At 43.1% G+C, this 23,334-nt stretch overlaps 1 protein-coding gene across 1 annotated transcript in view; it reads right to left on the reverse strand.

Annotated features, from left to right (window-relative positions):
- Positions 1-23,334, reverse strand: part of lrrc1 (leucine rich repeat containing 1) — a 126,294-nt gene that overhangs the window by 77,612 nt on the left and 25,348 nt on the right. The window contains exon 2 of the mRNA XM_055635229.1: positions 8,537-8,654. Within this exon, the coding sequence (XP_055491204.1) occupies positions 8,537-8,654 (118 nt within the window). The remainder of the gene's footprint in view (positions 1-8,536; positions 8,655-23,334) is intronic.

Consider the following 23,334-nt stretch of genomic DNA (forward strand, 5'->3'; position numbering starts at 1 on the left):
ATAATCAAGGATGAGTCGCACCCTGGCCACTCCCTCATCCCTCCTCCCTCCCATCAGGCAAAAGATATAGAAGTGTGAAAAACCCGCTCCTCCAGGTTCAGGGACAGTTTCTACCCAGCTGTTATCAGGCAACTGAATAATTCAACCACAACCAGAGAGCAGTGCTGAACTACTATCTACTTCATTGGTGACCCTCGGACAATCCTTGATCGCACTTTGCTGACTTTACCTTGCACCAAACCTTATTCCCGTGTCATGTATGTGTACACTGTAAATGGTTCAAGTGTAATCATGTATTGTCATTTCACTGACAGGATATTATGCAATAAAAGCTTTTCACTGTGCCTCAAAACACATGACAATAAACTAAACTGTAACTAATTGATTATTCATAGCCCAAGAACAAAGGAGGACCTTGGACCTGCCACTTGTTTTCTGGCATCGTGCTAATGCAATCCAACTAGCCCAGCTTGCCCTGCCCTTTCTCACAAACCTCCACTAATAAAGTATAGTTCTTACAGTTATCAAAAAGTCTATTTCCACCATCCTCTCAGGTGGTACATTCCAAACCATGATGAACCGCACATGAGAATTCGCACCCATCATCTCGACTTTCTACCAACTAAACTCGTCAAATTTCTAACCTCTCTGCTATAAGAAATAAGTTCTCATTTGTTCTTTCAAAACAATTCATCACTCTGGTCAGCGCTATTCATTTTGCCCATGACCTTCAGCTGACCCAATCTTTGCCAATATCTCTGCAAAACTAGGTCCTATTTCTGAAGAATGGTTTCGGCCCGAAACGTCGCCTATTTCCTTCGCTCCATAGATGCTGCTGCACCCGCTGAGTTTCTCCAGCAATTTTTTGTACCTTCGATCTTCCAGCATCAGCAGTTCCTTCTTGAACACTAGGTCCTATTTCTGATCCCTGGTTTAATCTTTGCAATGCAAACCAACATCTTAAAGGTAGAAAACTCTCCGATACGGCTTCCGAGTAATACCCAAGAAACATTTTACACCATGATGATTTATCTAGCCCACAATTATTTTTAATAATGTTTCTATACATAAAAACTGCATTTTGAATATGAACTAGGTTCATATTCCAAATGGAACTGAAAAATGTGACATTAATCCACAGAACCACACACAAATTATTATTGATTTCAGCTTATCGTAGCTAAAATATGAGAAACTGGGAGATGAGCAAGAAGTACATTGAGTCATTTAACCCATTAAAAAATACGGGAATATAAAGGGAACATGGCAAATCTAAGGTAGAGAAAAATGCTGGAGAAACACAGCAGATGAGGCAGCATCTATGGAGCGAAGGAAATAGGCAATGTTTCGGGTCAAGACCCTTCTTCAGACTGATGTGAGGGTGGTGAGGGGGGAAGAAGAAAGGAAGATGTGGAGACAGCAGGCTGAGGGAGAGCTGAGAAGGGGAGAAGAAAGCAGGGACTGCCTGAAATTAGAGGTCAATGTTCATACCACTGGGGTGTAAACAATGGTATCAACATTGACTTCTCTAATTTCAGGTAGTCCCTGCTTTATCCTCCCCTTCTCAGCTCTCCCTTAGCACACTGTCTTCGCCTCTTCCTTTCTTCTTCCTGCCCCCCACCCTTACACCCAACACGAAACATTGCCTATTTCCTTCGCTCCATAGAAGCTGCCTCATCCGCTGAGTTTCTCCAGCATTTTTGTCTACCTTCGATTTTCCTGCATATACAGTTCCTTCTTAAACATGGCAAGATCTAAAAGTGTTTCGACCCGAAACGTCGCCTATCCATGTTCTCCATAGATGCTGCCTGACCCACTGCGTTACACCAGCTCTTTGTGTCCTTTTTAAAAAAAAAAATGGCAAGTGATAATATTGTCCTAAACGGCATAGGACATATTATTCTATCAAGCAAATAACTTCGCTTTCATGAGACCTTGAACTACCCTGTTTAAATAAGTCAAATGGTCAAGAGGAGAGTCCTAATTAATGGTCTATGCTACATTTTGTTTGGAAATCCATTTCTCATTTTACAACGTATGCCTATTTATTTTTGTGGTAAGTGTACTATATCATATTAAACCAAGGGCACAAGTATCAAATTGACATTACCCTGACAGAGAGGGGGGTTTCATATTAAGTGATTTATTCAACCGATGCACACATTATCCTTATATTATGAAGTGTTCCAAAATAACTCTATTGATGCCACGAGTGAATTCTTTAGGGAAAACATCAAACACGCTAGGAAACAGTGGCTTCAGATTTTTGAAAGCAGTTCCAAAACCACTTAAAATTGAAGTTATCTTTTGTGTTAAATAAACAAAATTACTTTAGAATCATGACAATCATGATTTGGGTTGGGATTGGCCCTTCAGAATCATGATCATCTTAAGCTAAAGCAAAACAATTAAAATAATTACTTTCCTTTCCCTGTGGCTCCATCTCTTAACATGTTGATTTCCCTTGGAATTTGTGATCCCATACCGATTCTAACATGGGTCGGAGCAGTAATTTCCCGCCAAAGGAACGTTGGGCATATCCCAGCAAGAGTTGGCTTGCCTTTGGATATTAGGATGGTTAAGTGGCCAGAATCATGGGATATGGAGTTCATTGCCATGAAGTTTAAGTCAAAAGGAGGGATGGTAATACCTTGGAGCCAATCTTGTGCACCACTTTCCAAATCAGGCCCACACCTCCGCCCCCCCCCCCCCCCCCCCCCCCCACTCCATCCCACCCACCATCTTATCTATCATATCATCTATCTATCTATTTTTATAATTTCGGTAGGGATTTAACTTATGACTTCATAAATTCATTTCCTCTCTAAATTCGGTCAATTATTTCACCATTTTGAATAAAGTCACAAAACGCACTTTTTAAAAATATAATCGCCGCTTGCCAGCTGCTGACATCACAATGCCCACATGCCCACCAATCCAGGCCCAGCTGCCTCCTGGCTCCATATCTCCCAATCCCCCTCTCCCCTCCCCAATTACCCCTCTCCTCCCCCTGCCTCGCCACCCCCCTCTTCCATCCCATCCCCCCTCCCTCCCCCCCTACTCTCTCCTCTCTTGGTGGTTAGTGTGTGTGTGTGTGTGTGTGTGTGTGTGTGTGTGTGTGTGTGTGTGTGTGTGTGTGTGTGTGTGTGTGTGTGTGTGTGTGTGTGTGTGTGTGTGTGTGTGTGTGTGTGTGTGTGTGTGTGTGTGTTTGGGAGTAGGGTGGTTAGTGTGTGTGTTTGGGGAGAGTGGTTAGTGTGTGTGTATCCCATCCCCCTCGCCCCTCTCCACCCCCCCCCTCCCCTCCATCTCCCCCTAGTAGTTTGTGTGTGTGTGGGGGTGGGGGGGGGGGGGGGGGGGGGGGGTTAGTGTGTGTGTGTGGGGGGGGGAGGGGGGTGATTAGAGTGTGTGTGTGTGGGGGGGGTAGTTAGTGTGTGTGTGTGTGTGTGGGAGGTGGGTGGTTAGTTAGTGTGAGTATGGGGGGGGGGGGGGGGGGGGTTAGTGCGTGTCATGCCGCAACCACCCCCCACGCAACCGTGAGTTGAAAGGACAAGACCCTTTCACCCTTTCTCCTCCTCCCTTCCCACCTCTCCCCCCCTTCCCCATCTCCCCTCCTCTCTCTCTCTCCCCCCATCTGCCCCCCCTCCCCCCCTGCCCACTCCCACTCTCTCCCCGTCCCCCCCTCAGCCCCCCCTTCCCTCTCCCCTCCTCCTTCCCTCTCTCCCCTCCTCCAACCCCCCCTCTCCCCTCCCCCCTCTCTCTCCCCTCCTCCCCCCCCCCCTCTCCCCTCCATTCCCTCTCTCCCCTCCTCCAACCCCCCCTCTCCCCTCCTCCAACTCTATTGTGAAGGGGCAGCACCCCCCTCCTCCCGCACACACGCGTTGGGGGAACAGACCCAGTGGGTCTGCACTTGCTCTAGTCACCCATTAAAATCATACTACTGAGGTATTTAATCTGAATGATTAGATTAAACTTGTAATCATTCCTTTTAATACTGTCTCCTTTGTTGCTTATAACTTGGTTACAGGGTCAAAATAACCAAGTTCAAAAAGAGACCAATAAACTTTCGAATTCTTTGACTGTTGTGCATTGATATTGATGGTGGAGTTAATAACTCCAGCAACAGTCAGTTCGCAGCCGACCCCAGACAAAGCAGCTATCACTGGTAGAGTGCATGAGGAACCCTGGGTCTAAAGTCCATTTCAATCATCCACACTACTTTGTGATATTTATCTAGGGTGTGCTCCGGGGAAGCAAATTACTTTATATTGAAGCTAGTCAGTGAGAATTTTTGTTTAGCATTGAATATATCTTAAAAGCATTGTGAATGAATAAAGGAGCTACGAACATGAGGAATAGGCCAGTCAGACCTTTGTGCTAGCTACTGTGTTCAATAAGATCTTTCTAAAATTTTAGATAACTACAATACTCTCCTCCCCCCCCCCCCCCCCCCCCCCCCCCCCCCCCCCCCACCTCTTCCCCATCTCACCATACTCTTCCCCATCTCCCCAATACTCTTCATCCCACCCTCCTGTTCTCCATCTGGACCCGCACCTATTTCTCTAATCGCCTTCCATCTACATTGCTTTGGCTAGGTTAAAAATTAGCAAGTCGACGATCTTTTTTGTCTCATACCTTGTGTCTTTTCACTTCTGGCTCTGTGCAACCATCTGCCTATCAACAAACCCCCCCCCCCCCCCCCCACCACCCCCTCCACCCTGTTAACTGCTTCGTCACACCCCCTCCTCTCTTCCAACTTTCTTCCCACCCCAACATTCAGTCTGAAGAAGGGTCTCGACTCGAAACATCACCTGACCCTGTTAAGTTACTCCAACACTTTGTGTGTTTATTCTGTACACCAACTGTACACCAAATATTTAATCGTTGTACTTTCCCCCCACCCCCCCAAATCACATTTTCCCGTTCACCCAGTCTGTCTTTATCCCCTTGTGGCCTCAATATTTTCCCTCAAACTTCACACACTGGTACCCAGCTGAGTAACATCAGTGAACTTGCAGATGAGACATTAGATTCCCTTCGCCAAATTATTGATGGAGATGGTTATCGGCTGGGCGTCCAGTACTGATCGCCAAAACACCACATAAGCAACAGTCTTCCTATCCAAAGATGACCAGGTATTCCCATTCTCCATTTTCTGCCCATTAACCAATCCTCAAACTTATTCAGTTTATTTCCTGTAAGTTGAGGAAAGGAAGTAGGATACCAATTAATTTTATGTTTGATTAATGAATCAGTCAACATCATTATTAGAGACTCCAGACATTTCTTTAGCCAGAGGGTGGTGAATCTATGGAATTCATTGCCACAGACGGTTGTGGAGGCCAATTCGGTGGGCACTCCAGTTTAAAGTTTAACTCCTCCAGTTTAAATTCCATTTGGAATATTTTGGAGGACCAAGAAACCAAGAAGAAACACTCCAGCACTTTGTGTTCTGCAAAAGATTCCAGCATCTACAGTTCCTTGTGTCACCGATCTTAGAAATATTTAGCACCTGTGCAAAGAGAAACAGTCAACTGTTCATGGACTCAAATGTTGACTGCTTTTCTCCCCACAGACAATGCTTGACCTGATGAATGTTTTCAGTGTTTTCAGTTTTGATATCAGATTTCCAATATCTGCATTTTTTAATTTTACTGCTAATAAAGAAATTTGTATTTATGGGATTAGCTCCAACTTTACCAAAGTTCAGCAGTCAAGAAAGCAAACCAATGTCCCACTTCCTCAGAAGACCAAGGAGGTTTTGGCATGTCTCAGATGACTCTTAGCAACTTCTACAGATACACTGTAGAAAGTATCCTTTTGGGATGCATCACTACTTGGTTTGACAACAGCTCTGCCCAAGACCGCAAGAAATTGCAAAGAATTGTGGGTGTAACCACATCATACAAACCTCCTACTGAGTCAGTAGGAGACTTCCTCCTACTGACTCAATCTATACTTCATTCTGCCTCAGGAAAACAGCCAACATTTTCACCCTGGTCATTCCCTCTTATCCCCACTCCTGTCGGGGAGAAGATTTGAAAGCTTGAAAGAACGTATCACCAGATTCACCATGGTATGAAATTGCATTTGAATTTGTGGCCTGCCCTCTGCTTGAAATGGTATGAAATTGCATTTGAATTTGGTTGCCTGTACTCTGCTTGAAATGGTATGAAACTGCATTTGAACTTGATGGCCTGCACTCCGCTTGAAATGGTATGATATTGCATTTGAATTTGGTGGCCTGCACTCTGCTTGAAATGGAATTTCAAGGAATAGCCGTGAATGAACTGCCAGCCCATCAGGCCTGAGTGACTGAGCTGCCAGCTGAAGAATATTCAGCCCATAATGTCCATACTAGCCCTCTGGAAACCAGCCAATTCGGCACACAACACCCAAGCTAGCAATCCAGAAAGCCCCCCCCCCCCCCCCCCACTGGCCACCAATATTGGAATTGGTGGAGAGGTGGAATATTGCGTTTGGGCGACCAGCCCTCCTGTGTGAACATGGGACCCAACGTGTCCCATTTAGTCTTGTAATATATAAAGACCTGGATAGAGTGGATGTGGAGAGAATGTTTCCAGTCATGGGTGAGTACAGGACAAAAGGGAACAACCTCAGAAAAAAAGCACGTTCTTTCAGAATGGAGATGTGGAGCAATTTCTTCAGTCATATCTTGGTGGGGGCCAAGTCTTTTTCTTCTTCTTCCTTGCGTGGGGCATGCACAGCCTAAAGTTGTAGGACAACTTGATCTATTTGATCTTATTGGATTGTGCACACCAGGTTGATTGCATTTGTCGAAACAGGATGGACCACGTGAAGGTTGCAATCTCCCACACCGGAGTCTAAGTCATAAGGTATTTTGAAAATGAATGTTGATAGATTCCTAATCAATAAGGGCATCTAAGGTTATGGGGCACAGGCAGAAGAATTGAGGAGAGTTAACGATAGATCAGTCGTGATCGAATGGCGAAGTAGATTTGATGGGCCGAATGGCCTAATTCAGCTCCTACGTCTTATGGCCTATGGTCTTATTGGCTGCTGAAAAGATTAAAGAGGGAATCACTGTGAAGATCCAGAAACACTCTTCAGGAGTCAGGTGTGGATTTGTCAATGACCACTGTCCGCAGAAGACTTCATGAACAGAAATACAGAGGCTACACTGCAAGATGTAAACCGCAGGTTCGCCACAAAAATAGGATGGCCAGGTTACAGTTTGCAAAGACGTACTTAAAAAGAGCAACCACAGTCCTGGAAAAAGGTCTTGTGTATAGATGAGACAAAGATTAACATATCAGAGTGATGGCAAGAGCAAATTATGGAGGAGAGAAGGAACTGCCCAAGATCCAAAACACACCACTTCATCTGAAACATGGTATTATGGCCTGGGCATGTATGGCTGCTGAAGGTACTGGCTCACTTATCTTCATTAATGATACAACTGTTGATGGTACTAGCATAATGAATTCTGAAGTGTATAGACACATCCTATCTGCTCAGGTTCACACAAATGCCTCAAAACTCATTGACCGGCGGTTCATTCTACAGCAAGACAATGATCCCAAACATACTGCTAAAGCAACAAGGGAGTTTTCAAAGTTCCAAAATGGTCAATTCTTGAGTGGCCAAGTCAATCACCTGATCTGAACGCAATTGAGCATGCCTGTTATATGCTGAAGAGAAAACTGAAGGGGACGAGCCCCCAAAACAAGCATAAGCTAAAGATGGCTGCAATACAGGCCCGGCAGAGCATCACCAGAGAAAACACCCAGCAACTGATGATGTCCATGAATTGCAGACTTCACATAGTCATTGCTTGCAAAGGATATGCAACAAAATACTAAACATGACTACTTTCATTTATGTGACATTGCTGTGTCCCAAACATTATGGTGCCCTGAAATGGGGGGACTATGTACAAACACTGCTGTGATTGCTACATGGTGAAACCAAAATGTATAAAAATGGCCTTTATTAAAATCTGACAATGTGCACTTTAACCACATGTGATTGTTTCTATTACAAATCTCAAATTGTGGAGTACAGAAGCAAATAAATAAATTATGGGTCTTTGTCCCAAACATCATTGAGGGCACTGCACTTGCCCTAAATTGGACAACATACTGTCATTTTCCACTGAGGTAGGACAACCTCTAGGCTCTAGAAAGTTTTCCCAAGCCCCCCCCCCCCCATTGATTTAGTAGTGATTTATAGACCCATTGTTTACCCTCAGGTTTGTCATACTAAAACTGCGCACCCAGAAATCAGCTCCCTTTATGTATTGCACTGATGCACAGTAATAAATAGATCTGCTTAAACAAGGAAATATTCATAGTTTTGTGACTTCACAGAAACTAAGTGGAAAACTTTTATGAAAATGATAAAAATCCAGCAAATGAAAAGGCAAAACTATCGAAAAAATAATAATAATGGACACGCCGGTACTTAAGTTGAGAAGGTACGAAAAGTTCTAGAACATCACGGAGACATTCGCACAAAATTATTTAAAAAATATTAAAAGTTCGCTCCCCTAATTTACCGTTTCGGGACAGATCCAACTCTACTAACAGCATGAAGTTTGCTATTTCTGGAGGAAGTCGTTGGATTTCGTTGTCGCTCAGTCCAAGTTTTCGTAACTTCACGAGCTGGAAAAATGGCTGAAACACAAAAGAGAATGGTCATGAACAATTCTAAAACAGAAGACAAAAATAGCAAACAACAAGCATGATGTAGCCCCTTTGTCTGTATTTGGTTCATTACCCTCTATTCTGTTCCAATCTATATATCTGTCCAAATGAATGTTCTTAAGTCTTAACTGTATCCACTTCTATAGGTTCCACTGGCAGCTCATTCCAAATACGGACTACACTCAGAGTGAAACCATTGGCCCCGAGGCCCTCTTCAATCTTCCCCCTCTCATCTTTATCCTGTGTCATCTAGTTTTTGATGCTGGGGGAAAAAGACTATGGGGCAGGCAGTTCAACAAATTGGAAATATATGGATTGAGTTAAAAGGAAGGAGAGCACAAGAGAGGTTACTGAAGTCTCCAGAAGTAATAGGACAAAATATTTAAGGAGGGATTAGGAGTCTACGGTCAGATAAAATGGGGACAAATTTGAGAAGAGGAGTGGTGAATACTGAAGTAAAGGCGATATATTTGTATGCACACAGTATATGAAACAAAGGGGATGCATGTAGAGCGCAGTTAGACATTGTCATGGGCATCATGAAGACGTGGTTGAAAGAGGATCGGAGCTGGGAGCTGATCGGTGGAGAATGGGGCCGAGAGGGAAAGATAAATCGGCCTCAACTGAATGGCGGAGGAGACTCGATCGATGGGCCCAATTCTGCTCCCATGAACCTTTGAACTATGAGCGTTCACTTTATCATGCCGCTTATGATCTTTGACACTTGAACAAGGTCACCCCTCAACCTCCCATACACCAAAGAAAACATAAGTCCCAGCCTCATCCTTTAACTCAAGCCTGCAAGTCCAGATAACATCCTAGTGAATCCCTTCCACAGTCTTTCTAGCTGACATCACTGGCTGATACCCCAGACCATGCAGTTTGTCTCAGATACCAATACAAGGGGTGTTACCTAGCACAACAAAGGCATTGTCCATGTACATGCAAGTGGCTTTTCCATTGACTAACTAAGATAGTCAGTATAACAAATTCTTGGCCAATTTCTCCAAAGTTCAAACACTTCAACAACACTTAAGAGCTGCTAAACTGAAATATATTGGCGACAATAAACAAGTTCGGTATTCCGAAAAACACAAGGAATTATGGGATTTGTCAAAGGTCATTTGTGATAAAGAAAAAGCGTATGAAGCGCTGGCTGTATAAACTGTGTATAAATTGGTAAATATTCTACCAATGAATTAATCTAGAATTCTGTCAACTCAATAGCTTCCTTTCTTCTGCTGTTCACACACTACTTACACAGTCCCATTTCTAGTTCAGTTCATTAATCTGCAATTATGAGATATTCAAAAAGTTAACAATAATTTATTATTTTCATTTAATCCTTAATGTGTTTGTGACTGGAATAAGAAAATAATACTTGTGTTTGAAACATTTTCTTATCTTTATTCATAATTTATGTGAAAATATATTTAATCGGAGGAACTGTGACGCCAGGTAGCGGGAGAGCAGGGTGCAACAACGAGAGAGAGAGGGGGCATCTTTGGAGAAAAGGATTAGGTGACGTTTCGGGTCGAACCCTTCTCCAGGGATGTTGCCTGATCCGCTGATTTACTGCAGCATTTTGTGTGTATTATCGTTGATGACTGGTGCTCAGCTTTCTTCTGCCGCTGACGGTCCCCAGCCATTTGGGGAAGGGGTTCCTCGGGCATTGGGGCAAAGTTGAGCTGGAGTTAGCGCTTTTTCTCCATGCTGGCTGTAAGCCTAGGGCCACCACAGCTCCGGGCCGGTGTCCTGTCAGTCCAGGGTCACCCCAGACATCTCCGGCCGCCCCCAAACATGGATGGGACACTCGGGAGGGGACGGGGACGTTAGTGAGACTCCGCTCACAAATCTGCCTCCTGGGGTTATGCAGGAGAGGGGTGCGTGGTTTGCCCCTGTATAATAACCCTGTATGGCCTGGGAGGGCAGCCCAGGTGAGAATTAGGCACCCATACACCCAGGTTGAGGGGGTCCATGATTCATTAGATTGCCACTGCTGAGATTTTTGCATGGACCAGTGGAGAAGGGAGAAAAAGTGTTGCTAACTCCAGCAGCAATTCAACAGCGCTTGCAGCGCCGGAGACCCGGTTTGATCCGGAATACGGATGAAACGCAGGTGTGTATACACACAGCCAAGAATGTTTTTCTCGAGTGACCCATGACCTGGGCATACGCAGTCGGAATACCGAACACGCTTGTTTGAAAATAAACTTGCATTTACACGTTAAAAAGCACTTTTGTGCATTTAAATTGTATTGTATTGTATTGAAACAAATAAATAACTGTTTTCCCAGCAGTTGATATCCCCCTTTCAGCTCAATTGCACCAAGTTTAACCTACGCAGGCTCCCTCTTGGGACAGCGAGACAGAGACAGCTTAGTTTTAATTTAAAGTTTAGTTTAGATACAGCACGGAAACAGGCCCTTCGGCCCACCGAGTCTGCGCCAACCAGCGATCCCCTTACACTAAAATAAAATATATTTGGATTCTCCGTGATCTTATCCATTGGATCTATCATCATCACAGCTGCAATTTCCAGACCTACACATTTCCCAGCTTTTCATTCATAAGTGCCTTCCATCCCGAGCTGGAGGAACAATCAGATTCCAGAATTGGAATCAGAATATTTTAAACATGTAATTTATGGATTACTTACAAGTGCATTGCTGCACAGACAGAGACACACACAGACACCAAAATCTTGATTCAACTCCATTCCTGTCATCGCTCCACATCCCCATCTAATACAATTCAACGCATTGATGTCCCACTACATTTCACTACAATTTCAGACTGATAACAATTAAAGATGTTTACACGCAGGCTATGCTGTCAAACACAAACCACAATTCATAACACTCTGTATTTTAAGTAAGGATAACATTATCGAGCTGTTGTCATTTGGTAGTGAAATAGAAACAGAAACCAAACTATAATTAAGTCCTAGTGTTGGTGGCTTCATGCATGGGATTAGAATTATTTGTGAATGCGTGTGGTTAAAATTAAACATGTGTCACGTGAGGGGCTCTTGGATGTGATCTGACTCACCCTCAATAAAATAAAGGCTAAGTACAAATCATTTACATACACTGAAGAGACTCAAAGATGACGATCACCCCAAATAAACACAACAATGTCAATGTGCTCTATAATTATACCACACGCTGGAGGGATTTGCAGGGCTTTCCTGTGCATCAAATCTAGACATATTCCATATGGTATCTGTCGTTGGTTCGCTTATCACACAGCAGGAAATTCTGCTGCTCAAGCCTTTCATTATAATCATGTCCAATCCATGTTTCAGCTACGCTGAATGCCTTAAGCTTCAAAACCCCATCCCGAATAAAAATAGTTACCACCCCAGTTCTGAGATTTTCGATGCCTCCAGCCACAACTGATTTTATTTGGAGAGAGAAGGGTTTCAATTTTTTTTTTACACATTTTACACATAACCTCACCCATTAAGGACCAAGCCCTGATTTCCAAACTTCTGCCCTCCGAACCAAACGCTCCAATGAAAAATAATGTATTTCTTAATCTATCCTATCATTATCTTTAATGTTATCACTCAATTTAATTTCCAAAAAGAATAAAACCCTTCATTAAAATTTAAACCTTTTAGCCAACAATTCCAACAAAATTACACAGCCCAGATGTTATGTTTATGTGTAACACAATGGATAAACAAAACCACAAGAGGTGGTAACGGATTTAGCAAATGGCATGATTGTGCATTTTGTAATACAAATTATCTGAAGATTAATTTACTCAGCTTTACTGATCCAGAGTGCTGATAACCACGCACTACTGCCTTTTCCAACAGAATCAACAGTGTGGCACAATAGCGCAGCTGATAGAGTTGCTGCCTCACAGCGCTAGAGACCCAGGTTCGATTCTGGCTACATTCTCCTATGACTGCGTGGGTTTCCACCGTGTGCTCCGGTTTTCTCCCACACTCCAAAGACATGCAGGTTTGTAGGCTAATTGGATTCTGTAAATGGTCCCTTGTGTGCAGGATACAATAGAAGGATAACATAGAAATAGTGCAAACTGGTGATCGATGGACTCGGTGGGCCAAAGGACTGTTTCCACGCTGTATCTCAAAAAACTTAAACTAAAAAGCCAAATACCATAAAACTTCATTAATCCAGCATCCTCAGGACTTTATTGTTGCCAGACCAGCAGACATTCCGGACGTTAGTTGGATGTTAGTCCGAATAAACGAACATGATTGCAATTCACTTTATTATCAGATGGAGTAAACGGGTCCTTTTCAGAACGGCAGGCAGTGACTAGTGGGGTACCGCAAGGCTCAGTGCTGGGACCCCAGCTATTTACAATATATATTAATGATTTGGACGAGGGAACTGAATGCAACATCTCCAAGTTTGCGGATGACACGAAGCTGGGGGACAGTGTTAGCTGTGAGGAGGATGCTAGGAGGCTGCAAGGTGACTTGGATAGGCTGGGTGAGTGGGCAAATGCATGGCAGATGCAGTATAATGTGGATAAATGTGAGGTTATCCACTTTGGTGGCAAAAACAGGAAAGTAGACTATTATCTGAATGGTGGCCGATTAGGAAAGGGGGAGATGCAACAAGACCTGGGTGTCATGGTACACCAGTCATTGAAAGTAGGCATGCAGGTACATCAGGCAGTGAAGAAAGCGAATGGTATGTTAGCATTCATAGCAAAAGGACTTGAGTATATGAGCAGGGAGGTTCTACTGCTGTTGTACAGGGTCTTGGCAAGACCACACCTGGAGTATTGCGTACAGTTTTGGTCTCTTAATCTGAGGAAAGACATTCTTGCCATAGAGGGAGTACAGAGAAGGTTCACCAGACTGATTCCTGGGATGTCAGGACTTTCATATGAAGAAAGACTGTATTGACTCGGCTTGTACTCGCTACAATTTAGAATATTGAGGGGGGGGATCTTATAGAAACTTACAAAATTCTTAAGGGGTTGGACAGGATAGATGCAGGAAGATTATTCCCGATGTTGGGGAAGTCCAGAACAAGGGGTCACAGTTTAAGGATAAAGGGGAAATCTTTTAGGACCGAGATGAGAAAAATCATTTTTTACAGAGAGAGTGGTGAATCTCTGGAATTCTCTGCCACAGAAGGTAGTTGAGGCCAGTTCATTGGCTGTATTTAAGAGGGGGTTAGATGTGGCCCTTGTGGCTAAAGGTATCAGGGTGTATGGAGAGAAAGGCTACGGTGCAGGCTCGAAGGGCCGAATGGCCTACTCCTGCACCGATTTTCTATGTTTCTATGTAACGGGGTGTAATAGATTTTCCAGTGAGCTGGGTTTGTTTAAAGGGAGCATGGAAACAGGGCCCCAGTGAGTTTAATTACACTGCCAAGGGAGATACAAAAGGCAGGAGATGTTGGAACGCGCAGTAAAAAAAACAACTGTTGGAGAAACTCAACAAGTCAGGCAGCATCTGTGGAGGGAAATGGATAGTCTATGTTTCAAGAAGAGACACTTCCTCTGAATTAAGATTGAGGAGATTTATATGGAACATTGGGCATTTCCGTACCCTCTTCTCCCACATAAAGACATTAAAAAACCCCACAAAAAACACACTTCAACATAACAAAAAAATACCGGACTGAAGGTGGAGGCAGCTAGCACCAGCGCCACCAGCGCACATGGATTTCCACAGCAAGTTGCAAACACAAGAAATAATTAAATGCGTCATATCCTCAACTTTCATTTTCTCTTCACACTAGCTGTATTGTTGATTCTCTCGATGGAAAAATCAATTCAAATGCGCTCATTGCTCTTCCCCACCCAAGACCAAAAGCCGTTTGGCACAGTTCGTTGGGTGGTGTGAACCAGCTTTGTTGTGAAAGCTCAGATTACATAAATACACGTTTTAAACATCAAAACCTATGGTAGTTAAAACTGGAAATGTCAGCAGAATATTTTTTCAAATCTCGAAACTTACACTTTTGTAAGTTTAAAAAAAAAGGTTATTCATCCATTTATTTTCAAACATTCTGAGACAGTAATTCCTTTATGTCAGTAGACCGTGTGCTAACAAAAGTGCCAAATTAGGAAAACAGGCATGGTAATTCATTGTCCAAGTGATTGTGTCTGATTCACTGCATGAGAACCAATTATACATCCCTATTCAATTTTGCAGTTATTTGTTCAAGTAGGGTACTAGATGACCTACATGTTTTTTTCACTACTCCTCCGCTAATTAACATTTTATTTTGTAGATTTGACCACAAGCAAGCTCACCCAGCACGTTCTACACAAAACAACAAAGATAAAGTAAACTGTCCGGGATAATACGTGGACGTCAACTGTGAATCAGCACCGTCACCATAATGGAACTGAAGCTACATCAATCGAACACGTCATTACAAGGAACTGCAGATGCTGGTCTATACCGAAGATAGACACAAAGTGCTGGAATAATTCGAAAGGTCAGGCAGCATCTCTGGAGAAAATGGATGGGTGACGTTTCAGGTCAGGACCCCTCTTAAGACATCAATCGTGTTACAAACAAAACAGGAAGCACATTACTGGTGAAAGGTTAAACTAAATGCAGGTACTATCTCACTGTTTAAGAAACATTTAAACAGGTACGTGGATAGCATAGTGAATAGGTTTGGAAAGATACAGGCCACACGCGGGCAGGATAGTGATGGTGGGCATGTTGGCCAGTGTGGGAAATTTGGGCCGAAAGGCCCCGTTTCCACGCCGTATGAATACATTGCACTCCTTCAGTGAAAATACCCTTGGAAAGCACGTTCTTTCCCCAATGATGATAGCTCTCACTTGAATCAAGGCAATTCAAAGACAATTCAGAAATTCTGGCATAGTAATGCAGCTGCTGCCTCAGCATCAGACACTCAGGTTCGATCCCAATCTCTGGGTGTCATCTGCAAGGAGTCGGCATGTTCTCACCGTAACCGCGTGGGTGTCCGGGTGCGCTGGCTTTCTCCCACATCCCAAAGACATGCAGGTTCCAAGGTGAATTGGCCTCTGCAAATTGCCCATTTTATGTAGCGAGTGGATGAGAAAATGGAATAACATTGAACTAATGTGATTGATGGTCAGTGTGGACTAAACCTTTTATCCGTGCTATATTTCTAAAACTACATTCAATGGAGCAGTGCAAAATAAAATAATAATAATGCAATTTGTTTGCTGGCGCCTTTCTGGACACCCTAGGACACCTTACAGGACATAAAATCACAATACATTTATCAATATTAAAATCAAGTTGATTAAAAACAAAAAAAAAAAAAAACAAAAAAATACAAACAAAACATTTTAAGTCATTAAAATCAGGGTGAACATGGTGGAAGTTATGTTGGGTATGCTAATCTAAACAGGTGTGTTTTGAGTTGTGATTTGAATTGATCGATAGTGTCCAGGTGACGGATGGGAGGTGGGAGAGTGTTCCAGAGACGTGGGGCAGAGCAGCTGAAGGCTCTGGCACCCATGGTGCTGAGTCTAAATGTGGGGACAGTTAAAATTGCAGCTGAGGAGGAACGAAGTGACCGGGAAGGAGTGTATGGTAGCAGCAGGTCAGAGAGGTATTGGGGAGCAAGGTGGTGTAGGGCTTTGAAGGTCAGCAGTAAAATCTTGTAATTAATCCGGTGGTGCACAGGGAGCCAGTGGAGCTGAGTGAGGATGGGTGTGATGTGGTCCGATGATCTGGTGTGGGTGATGATGCAGAGTTCTGAATGCATTGGAGGTGATGAAGAAGTTTATTGGAGGTGCAAGTGAGGAGGGCGTTGCAGTAATCGATGCGGGATGTGACCAGAGCGTGGATGAGGACTTTTGTATTGTCTTTGGAGAGGGAGGGGCGGAGTCTGGAGTTGTTGCGGAGATGAAAGTATGCAGAGTGTGTGATATTGCTGATGTGGGGGCCAAAGGAAAGTGTACTGTCCAGAATGACGCCGAGACTTTTGACATGGGGGGAGGTGGGTATGGGTGAGCCATCAACTGAAATGGTGAACAGGTGGGTTTTGGAGAGTATGGACTTTGAGCCAATTAACACGATTTTCGTTTTATTTCCATTGAGTTTTAGAAGGTTGAGTGACATCCAGTTGCTGATAGCTTGAAGACAGGTGGTGAGGTCAGTTTGGGGAAGGGAGGTGTTTGGTTTTGTGGAGAGGTAAAGTTGTGTATCATCGGCGTAGCAGTGAAAATTGATTCCAAAATGACGGAGAATATTGCCAAGAGGTTGAATATAGATGATAAAAAGCAGTGGCCCCAGCACCGATCCCTGAGGAACACCATGGGTGACTGTGGCAGTTGTGGATGTGACTTTATTTCCCTGGATGAACTGTTTTCTGTCATGTAGATAGGACCTGAACCAAAGTAGTGCATTGTTGTTGATGCCGGTGGCAGATAGACGTTCCAGAAGAATTGGGTGGGAGATGGTGTCAAAGGCTGCTGTGAGGTCGAGGAGGATCAGGATGGGTAAGTGGCCGGTGTCAGCTGCGAGAAGGAGATCATTTGTAATTTTTACCAAGGCTGTTTCAGTGCTGTGATTGTGGCGAAAACCGGACTGAAATGGTTCATAGAGGTTATTGTTTTGAAGGTGGACTTGAAGTTGTGTCGCTACTGTCCTTTCCAGAAGTTTAGTGATGAATGGGAGGTTGGAGATGGGGCGGGAGTTATTTGGATTGTTCGGATCAGAACCTGTTTTTTTTTAGAATCAGGTGTGACAGAAACTGTTTTGAGAGATGTAGGGACAGTAGCAGTTGATAGGGAGGAGTTAATTATGGACGTTATGATGGGTGAGATAGAGGGCAGACAGGATTTAACCAGGATAGTAGGGATGGGATCAAGCAAGCAGGAGGAGTTCTTGGACTTGGTGATGAGTTTAGTTATTTCTTCGACTGTTGGAAGCTGGAAAGTAGATACTGTGGAGAGTGGGGAGTCTAGTGTGGAGATCCAGGGTGGGCTGTTGTGAGCAGAAGCTGAGAAAGAGTTCAATTGGTGATGAATGCTGGTGATTTTGGTACTGAAGAAGTCCAAAAACGTATTACACTGAGCAGTGGAGGTGAGATGATTCGAGATGAGGCTTAAGTAGTTTGTTGAGAGTGGAGAATAAAGTCAGAGTGTTATTTTCACTGTTGTTGATGATGTTGGAGTAGTAGGAGGATTTAGCAGCAGCCAGGGCATTTTGATATGAGAGAAGATGATCTGGATGCATTTGGTGGTGAATAGTTAGTCCAGTTTTCTTTGTAAGTCTCTCCAGACGCCGGCCCACCATTTTCATATGGCGGAGTTCAGGAGTGTACCACGGAGATGACCTGCTAATAGAGACTGTACGGGTTTTCAGAGGAGCCAAGGAGTTTAATGAGTGGGATAAACAGTCATTGTAGTGATCAACCAGGTTAGCAATGCAGAGTGGGGGGGGAAGTAGGATGAAGGGAGTTACTGATTAGTCTGTTGAGTTCCACTTGATTAATGTTTTTCAGATTACGGAAGGATATGGCGCGCTTCAGATTGTGTTTAGGGAGTGGCAGATTACTATCAAAAAGGACATCAAATATCAAAAATGCGATACCAATTGCCCCCCAAATCTTTCCCTCTATGCTGATCTGGCAAAAGCACTTGCTGGTTTCACATATAATTATCTTGCTTGATCTGAACCCTTACCTTAAACCCCTGCTTTCAGTGGGTGTAAAAGTGGCCTAACTGGTGCATCATGGCCTGGCATGGCAAATTCCAATGTACTAGAACGTAAGAAGCTGTAGAGAATTGTGGACTCAACCTGGTCCATCACGGCCACAGTCCACCTCACCATTGATCAAAAATATCTACAAGGCTCTTTCTTATTAAGGATCCCCGCCATCTAGACCAGGCCCTCGTCTCACTGCTACCATTGGGCAGGAGGTACAGAGGCCCGATGTCACCCTCCACCAGCTTCAGAAAGAGCTACTTTTGCACAACAATGACCTGCACAACCCTAACCCTACATTAGCCACAGAACACTACAAAACATCTCTTGCTCTACCATGAACTTGTTTCCTATTTGCACTTTGCACAAATGTCTTGTTTATTGCAGTTATTTTTCACCGTTTAAAAAGGTCATAAATGATAGGAGCAGAGTTTGGCCATACGACCCATCAAGTCTACTCTGCCATTTAATCATGGCTGATCTATCTCTTCCTCATAACCCCATTCTCCAGCCTTCTCCCCACAACCCTTGACACCTTGTCTTCTAGAACTTCTGTGATTTACGTACAACTTATGTATAATTTGTCTGTGTATTGTTTGAGTCTATGTGCCAGCGATGTTGCAGCAAGCAAGATTTTCATTGTTAGAAAAATGACACAACCTGTCCAAATGTCTTTTAAATGTTGATATAGCACCTGCCTCAACTATCTCCTCTGAAAGGTCATTCCATATACCCACACCCCGCACCGGCTGAGTTTCTCCAGCTTTTTTGTGTAACCTTCTATATTCAATACCCTGACTGATGAAGTCTAATGTGCCAAAAACCTTCTAGACCACCCAATCTACATGTCTGTAGTAACACTTAATGTTACTTCCCTGCAGTTATAACATCCTATATATAAGACAAGTGTTTGCATATCAGTGATTCAAACTGTTGAAGGTTTAAAAGGAACATTTCAGTATAAAGCCAAAGGTGAAAACAAGAAAAAGTCTGTCCCTCTTTTCTCCTGCCCTCTCCACTAACCTTTCCAGAAAGCTCCCGTCCTCTCTTTCTCGGAAAGAGCCAGCCATTAGTTGCCAGCTGTTTACAAAACTTCAGCCAAAATATAAAGGAGAATAAAAGGGCAAAATACAAAGGCACTTTCAGTAAAATGTTTCCGAGACGGACATCAAATAACTTCTGGTACATTTTAAAAATGAATGACATGTTAACTAAAACTCGAGATTCTGTCTCAGAAAGTGACTTCAATTCTGATGGACTAATACTCAGATCATATCGCTCATGGTCAGACATCATACCTGTGGAAAGTTAATTTGGATACATTTTAATAAAGTACAAGGATGCAATAACTGGGCACCATGCAGTGAGATCATCATGAAACACCTTCTCTCTGTGACGGTGTGGGTTTCCTCCGGACGCTCCAATTTCCTCCCACATTCCAAAGATGTGTGGGTTTGTAGGTTCATTGGCCTCTGTAAAACTGCTTCTCGTTTGTAGGAGTGGATAAGATAGCAGGATAATGCAGAACTAGTGTGAATGGGTGATCAATGATTGGCATGGACTCAGTGGGCCAAAGGTATGTTTCCATGCTGTATCTCTAAACTAAAAGAAACCAGTGAAACTCTAAATTAATCAGATATAGTTGTGGCATATTTGTTCATGTGCCCGTCTAAATGTTTCTTAAACGGTACTATAGTATCTGCTTCCACTGCCACCCTGGCAACACATTCCACTTTCTGCAGTAAAAAAACCTTACCTACACATCTTTTTTAAACTTTCACCCACTCATATTAAGCCTTTGCCCTGTAGCTGTTGACATTTCCACCATGGCAAAAAATACTGCACCTCATAATTTTATAAACCAAAGAGGTCTCCTCTCAGCTTCCAATGTTACAGAGAAATCAATCCAAATCTATCCAACCTCTCCTTATATCCAATCCCATCTAATCCAGGCTACGTCCTGGAGAACCTCTTCTGCACCCTCTCCAAAACCTCCACATTCTTCCTGTAATCGGGCAGCCAACACGGCACACAATACTTGAAATGCCGCTGAATCCAAAATTGTAAAACACTCCCCCACTCACTGGAGGCATTTTATCTACTAACCGCATGTTTTTGGGAAAAAGGAGGAAATGACACGGTCACCGTGAGAACATACAAAGTGCAGGCAGATAGCCCCGGAGGTCAGGATCAAATTTGGGTTGTTGGAGTTGAGGCAACAGCCATACCAGCTGCACCAACAGCCAAATGACAAGCCTTGCATTGCATACGTTTCTACAAGACAAATTTACAGGAACACAAAAAATTCTACCCGAGGTAACCAATAGCTGGAATATACCCAGTTTCATAAACGTGACCAACTATAGATGTTGGAATCAAAGCTAAGAAAGGTGCAGAAAGGTCTCAGCTGGAAATGTAATCTGCCCATTTCCCTCTACAGACACTGTCTGGCTCACAGAGTTAGCCTTGCAGTTTGTTTCTTGCTTTACATTACCATAGAGATGCAAAGATGGATGGCCAAAATGACAGTGCTGCTCTGTTCATCACTTGTGAAATGGCAAGTTGAAACTGAGGCAAAATTCAAATGGAGGTTCAATTGGGCAAGAACAGTGGTTCTCCTAAGTTCTCAGCAGTCCACCTCGCTCGTGGCTCCTGTTGATGCTGGTGGCTCGGGGCCGAGTTTAGAGTTTGGGGTGACCAATGGTCAGCGGTACATTAGCACTACCCTACGCACTAGGGGCAATTTATAGAAACCACTTAACCTACAAATCTGCAGGTCATCATTAATTAATGTTATCCTCCACTGGTCTAAAGTGGTACCTCAAAAATATTTGAATTGTTTATTTTAAGATACAAGGCAGGCACCTCACCTTCCTCTGGAGTCTGTGGTATACACTCATTTTTAATTAATATACTTGTTCATTTTCTTCATAGTTCTATCAAATTGTGTTGTTAAATATTCTTTAATCTAAAAGGCTTTGACCACTCCAACTGTGCAGAATACAATGAGTAAAAACACACTTGGTACTCGATTTGGCAAGGAAAAATCTTTCCTATAGTGGTCCTATGTAGTAGATACAGTAAAACACTATCTTATGTGAAGTTTGATCTTTAAAATAATGTTTAGCTTCCAGAGTTTCATGAAAATAAATATTCTAAAACTGCAGTTCCTGGTGTTTCTAATCTAAACCTTGACTGTTAGATCTGGTAGAAATTCCAGGGCTTGTAAAATATCTGTAAACAAGTAGGATATGATTACATCCATGTTGAATGATTATAACACTTGATAAAACCAACAGATTACTCTAAAATTCACAATGGATAATTGAACCTGCCAGCTCACTCAGATGGAATTTCTTTACGATCTCAGTTAGTAAACACAAAGCCCTTCCAATAGGGAATTTTCCCAACAAGATTTATGAACAGTATAACATGCAGGCTATGAGTCACCGGCAAATTAACAAATCAGGGTCTGTTATTCAGTGATTCCTTCTATTCAAGGTGACCCAAGCAATACCACCAATTCAGACAGACAGATAAAATCTAAGACAACAAAAACAGGATGAGTTAAACAAATTCCAAATTGGTTCACGTAGTTCTCTGGAAAATAAAGCAAAGTGAAATAATTCCACACAGGTAATAAATCTTGATGAATGGAGGGGAGAAGGGAGGAACTTATTCATCCCTCTCCGGTAGTGCTGCGAGAATCAGTGCATACTGTTGACTCTCCAACCAGAAGGCAACCTTGGTCCAAGGTACTTCAAACACTACTCAATGAACCAGAGAGTTTGCCTGATATAATAACAACATAGAAACATAGAAACTAGGTGCAGTAGGCCATTCGGCCCTTCGAGCCTGCACCACCATTCAACATGATCATGGCTGATCATCCAAATCAGTATCCTGTACCTGCCTTCTCTCCATACCCCCTGATCCCCTTAGCCACAGGGGCCACATCTAACTCCCTCTTAAATGTAGCCAATGAACTGGCCTCAACTAGCTTCTGTGGCAGAGAAACTAGCTTCTGTGGCAGAGCAGACAACATTTAATTATAAATCGTAAACCTTCACTTAGAACACCTCGAGCAACAAGAATCATTTTTAAGAAATCCCACAATGAGCTTGAACGATAGAGGAAATTTGCCAGATGATCACCAAGGCAATTGGCAAACAACTTTCCAAAACATTAACTTCCTCTTTGTCTGCACAGATGCAGCTTGAATTAAAACATTACTCCAGCATTCTTCTTTTGCTTCAACCTCTGCAATTGGATGGATTCGATTGCATAAAACAAAAAGAGTACTTCATCATCAAGAAGATAAATAGTTTTGGAGTCAGGGTTATACAATGTAGAAACATGCCCTTCAACTCAGCTCATCTATGCCAACCAAAGTGCCTTCTCCAGCTAGTCCCATTTGCCTTTATAGGGCCCATATCACACTATTTCTTTCCTATCTCTAGACGCTCCCAAATGTCTTTTAGACATTGTAATTATACCCCCCTCTACCACTTCATCTGGCAGCGCATTCCGTATACCCACTACCCTTTGTGTGGAAATACTTGCCCATCAGGTCCCCTTTAAATCTTTTCCCTCTCACCTTCAATCATTCTGCCATTCAATCATACTGATCTATTTTTCCTTATCAACCCTATTTTCCTTCCTTCTCCCCATTACTCTTGACACCCTTGCTAATCAAGAACCTATTACTCTACATTTTAAAAATACCCAATGTCTTGGCCTCCACAATCATCTGTGCCAATGAATTCCATCGATTCACCACCCTCTTCCTAAAGACATTCCACCTCATCTCTATTCTAAAGGTACACCCTTTTATTTTGAGGCTGTGCCCTCTGCTCCTAGACACTCCTGATAGTGGAAACACCCTCTCCATATCCACTCTATTGTGACCCATATTTAAAAAAATTGTGCAAAAAAATGGCAAGACATTAGAAACATAGAAACATAGAAAATAGGTGCAGGAGTAGG

Source organism: Leucoraja erinacea, chromosome 5 (genome assembly GCF_028641065.1).
Source record: "Leucoraja erinacea ecotype New England chromosome 5, Leri_hhj_1, whole genome shotgun sequence".
In the NCBI taxonomy this organism is placed as follows: domain Eukaryota; kingdom Metazoa; phylum Chordata; class Chondrichthyes; order Rajiformes; family Rajidae; genus Leucoraja; species Leucoraja erinaceus.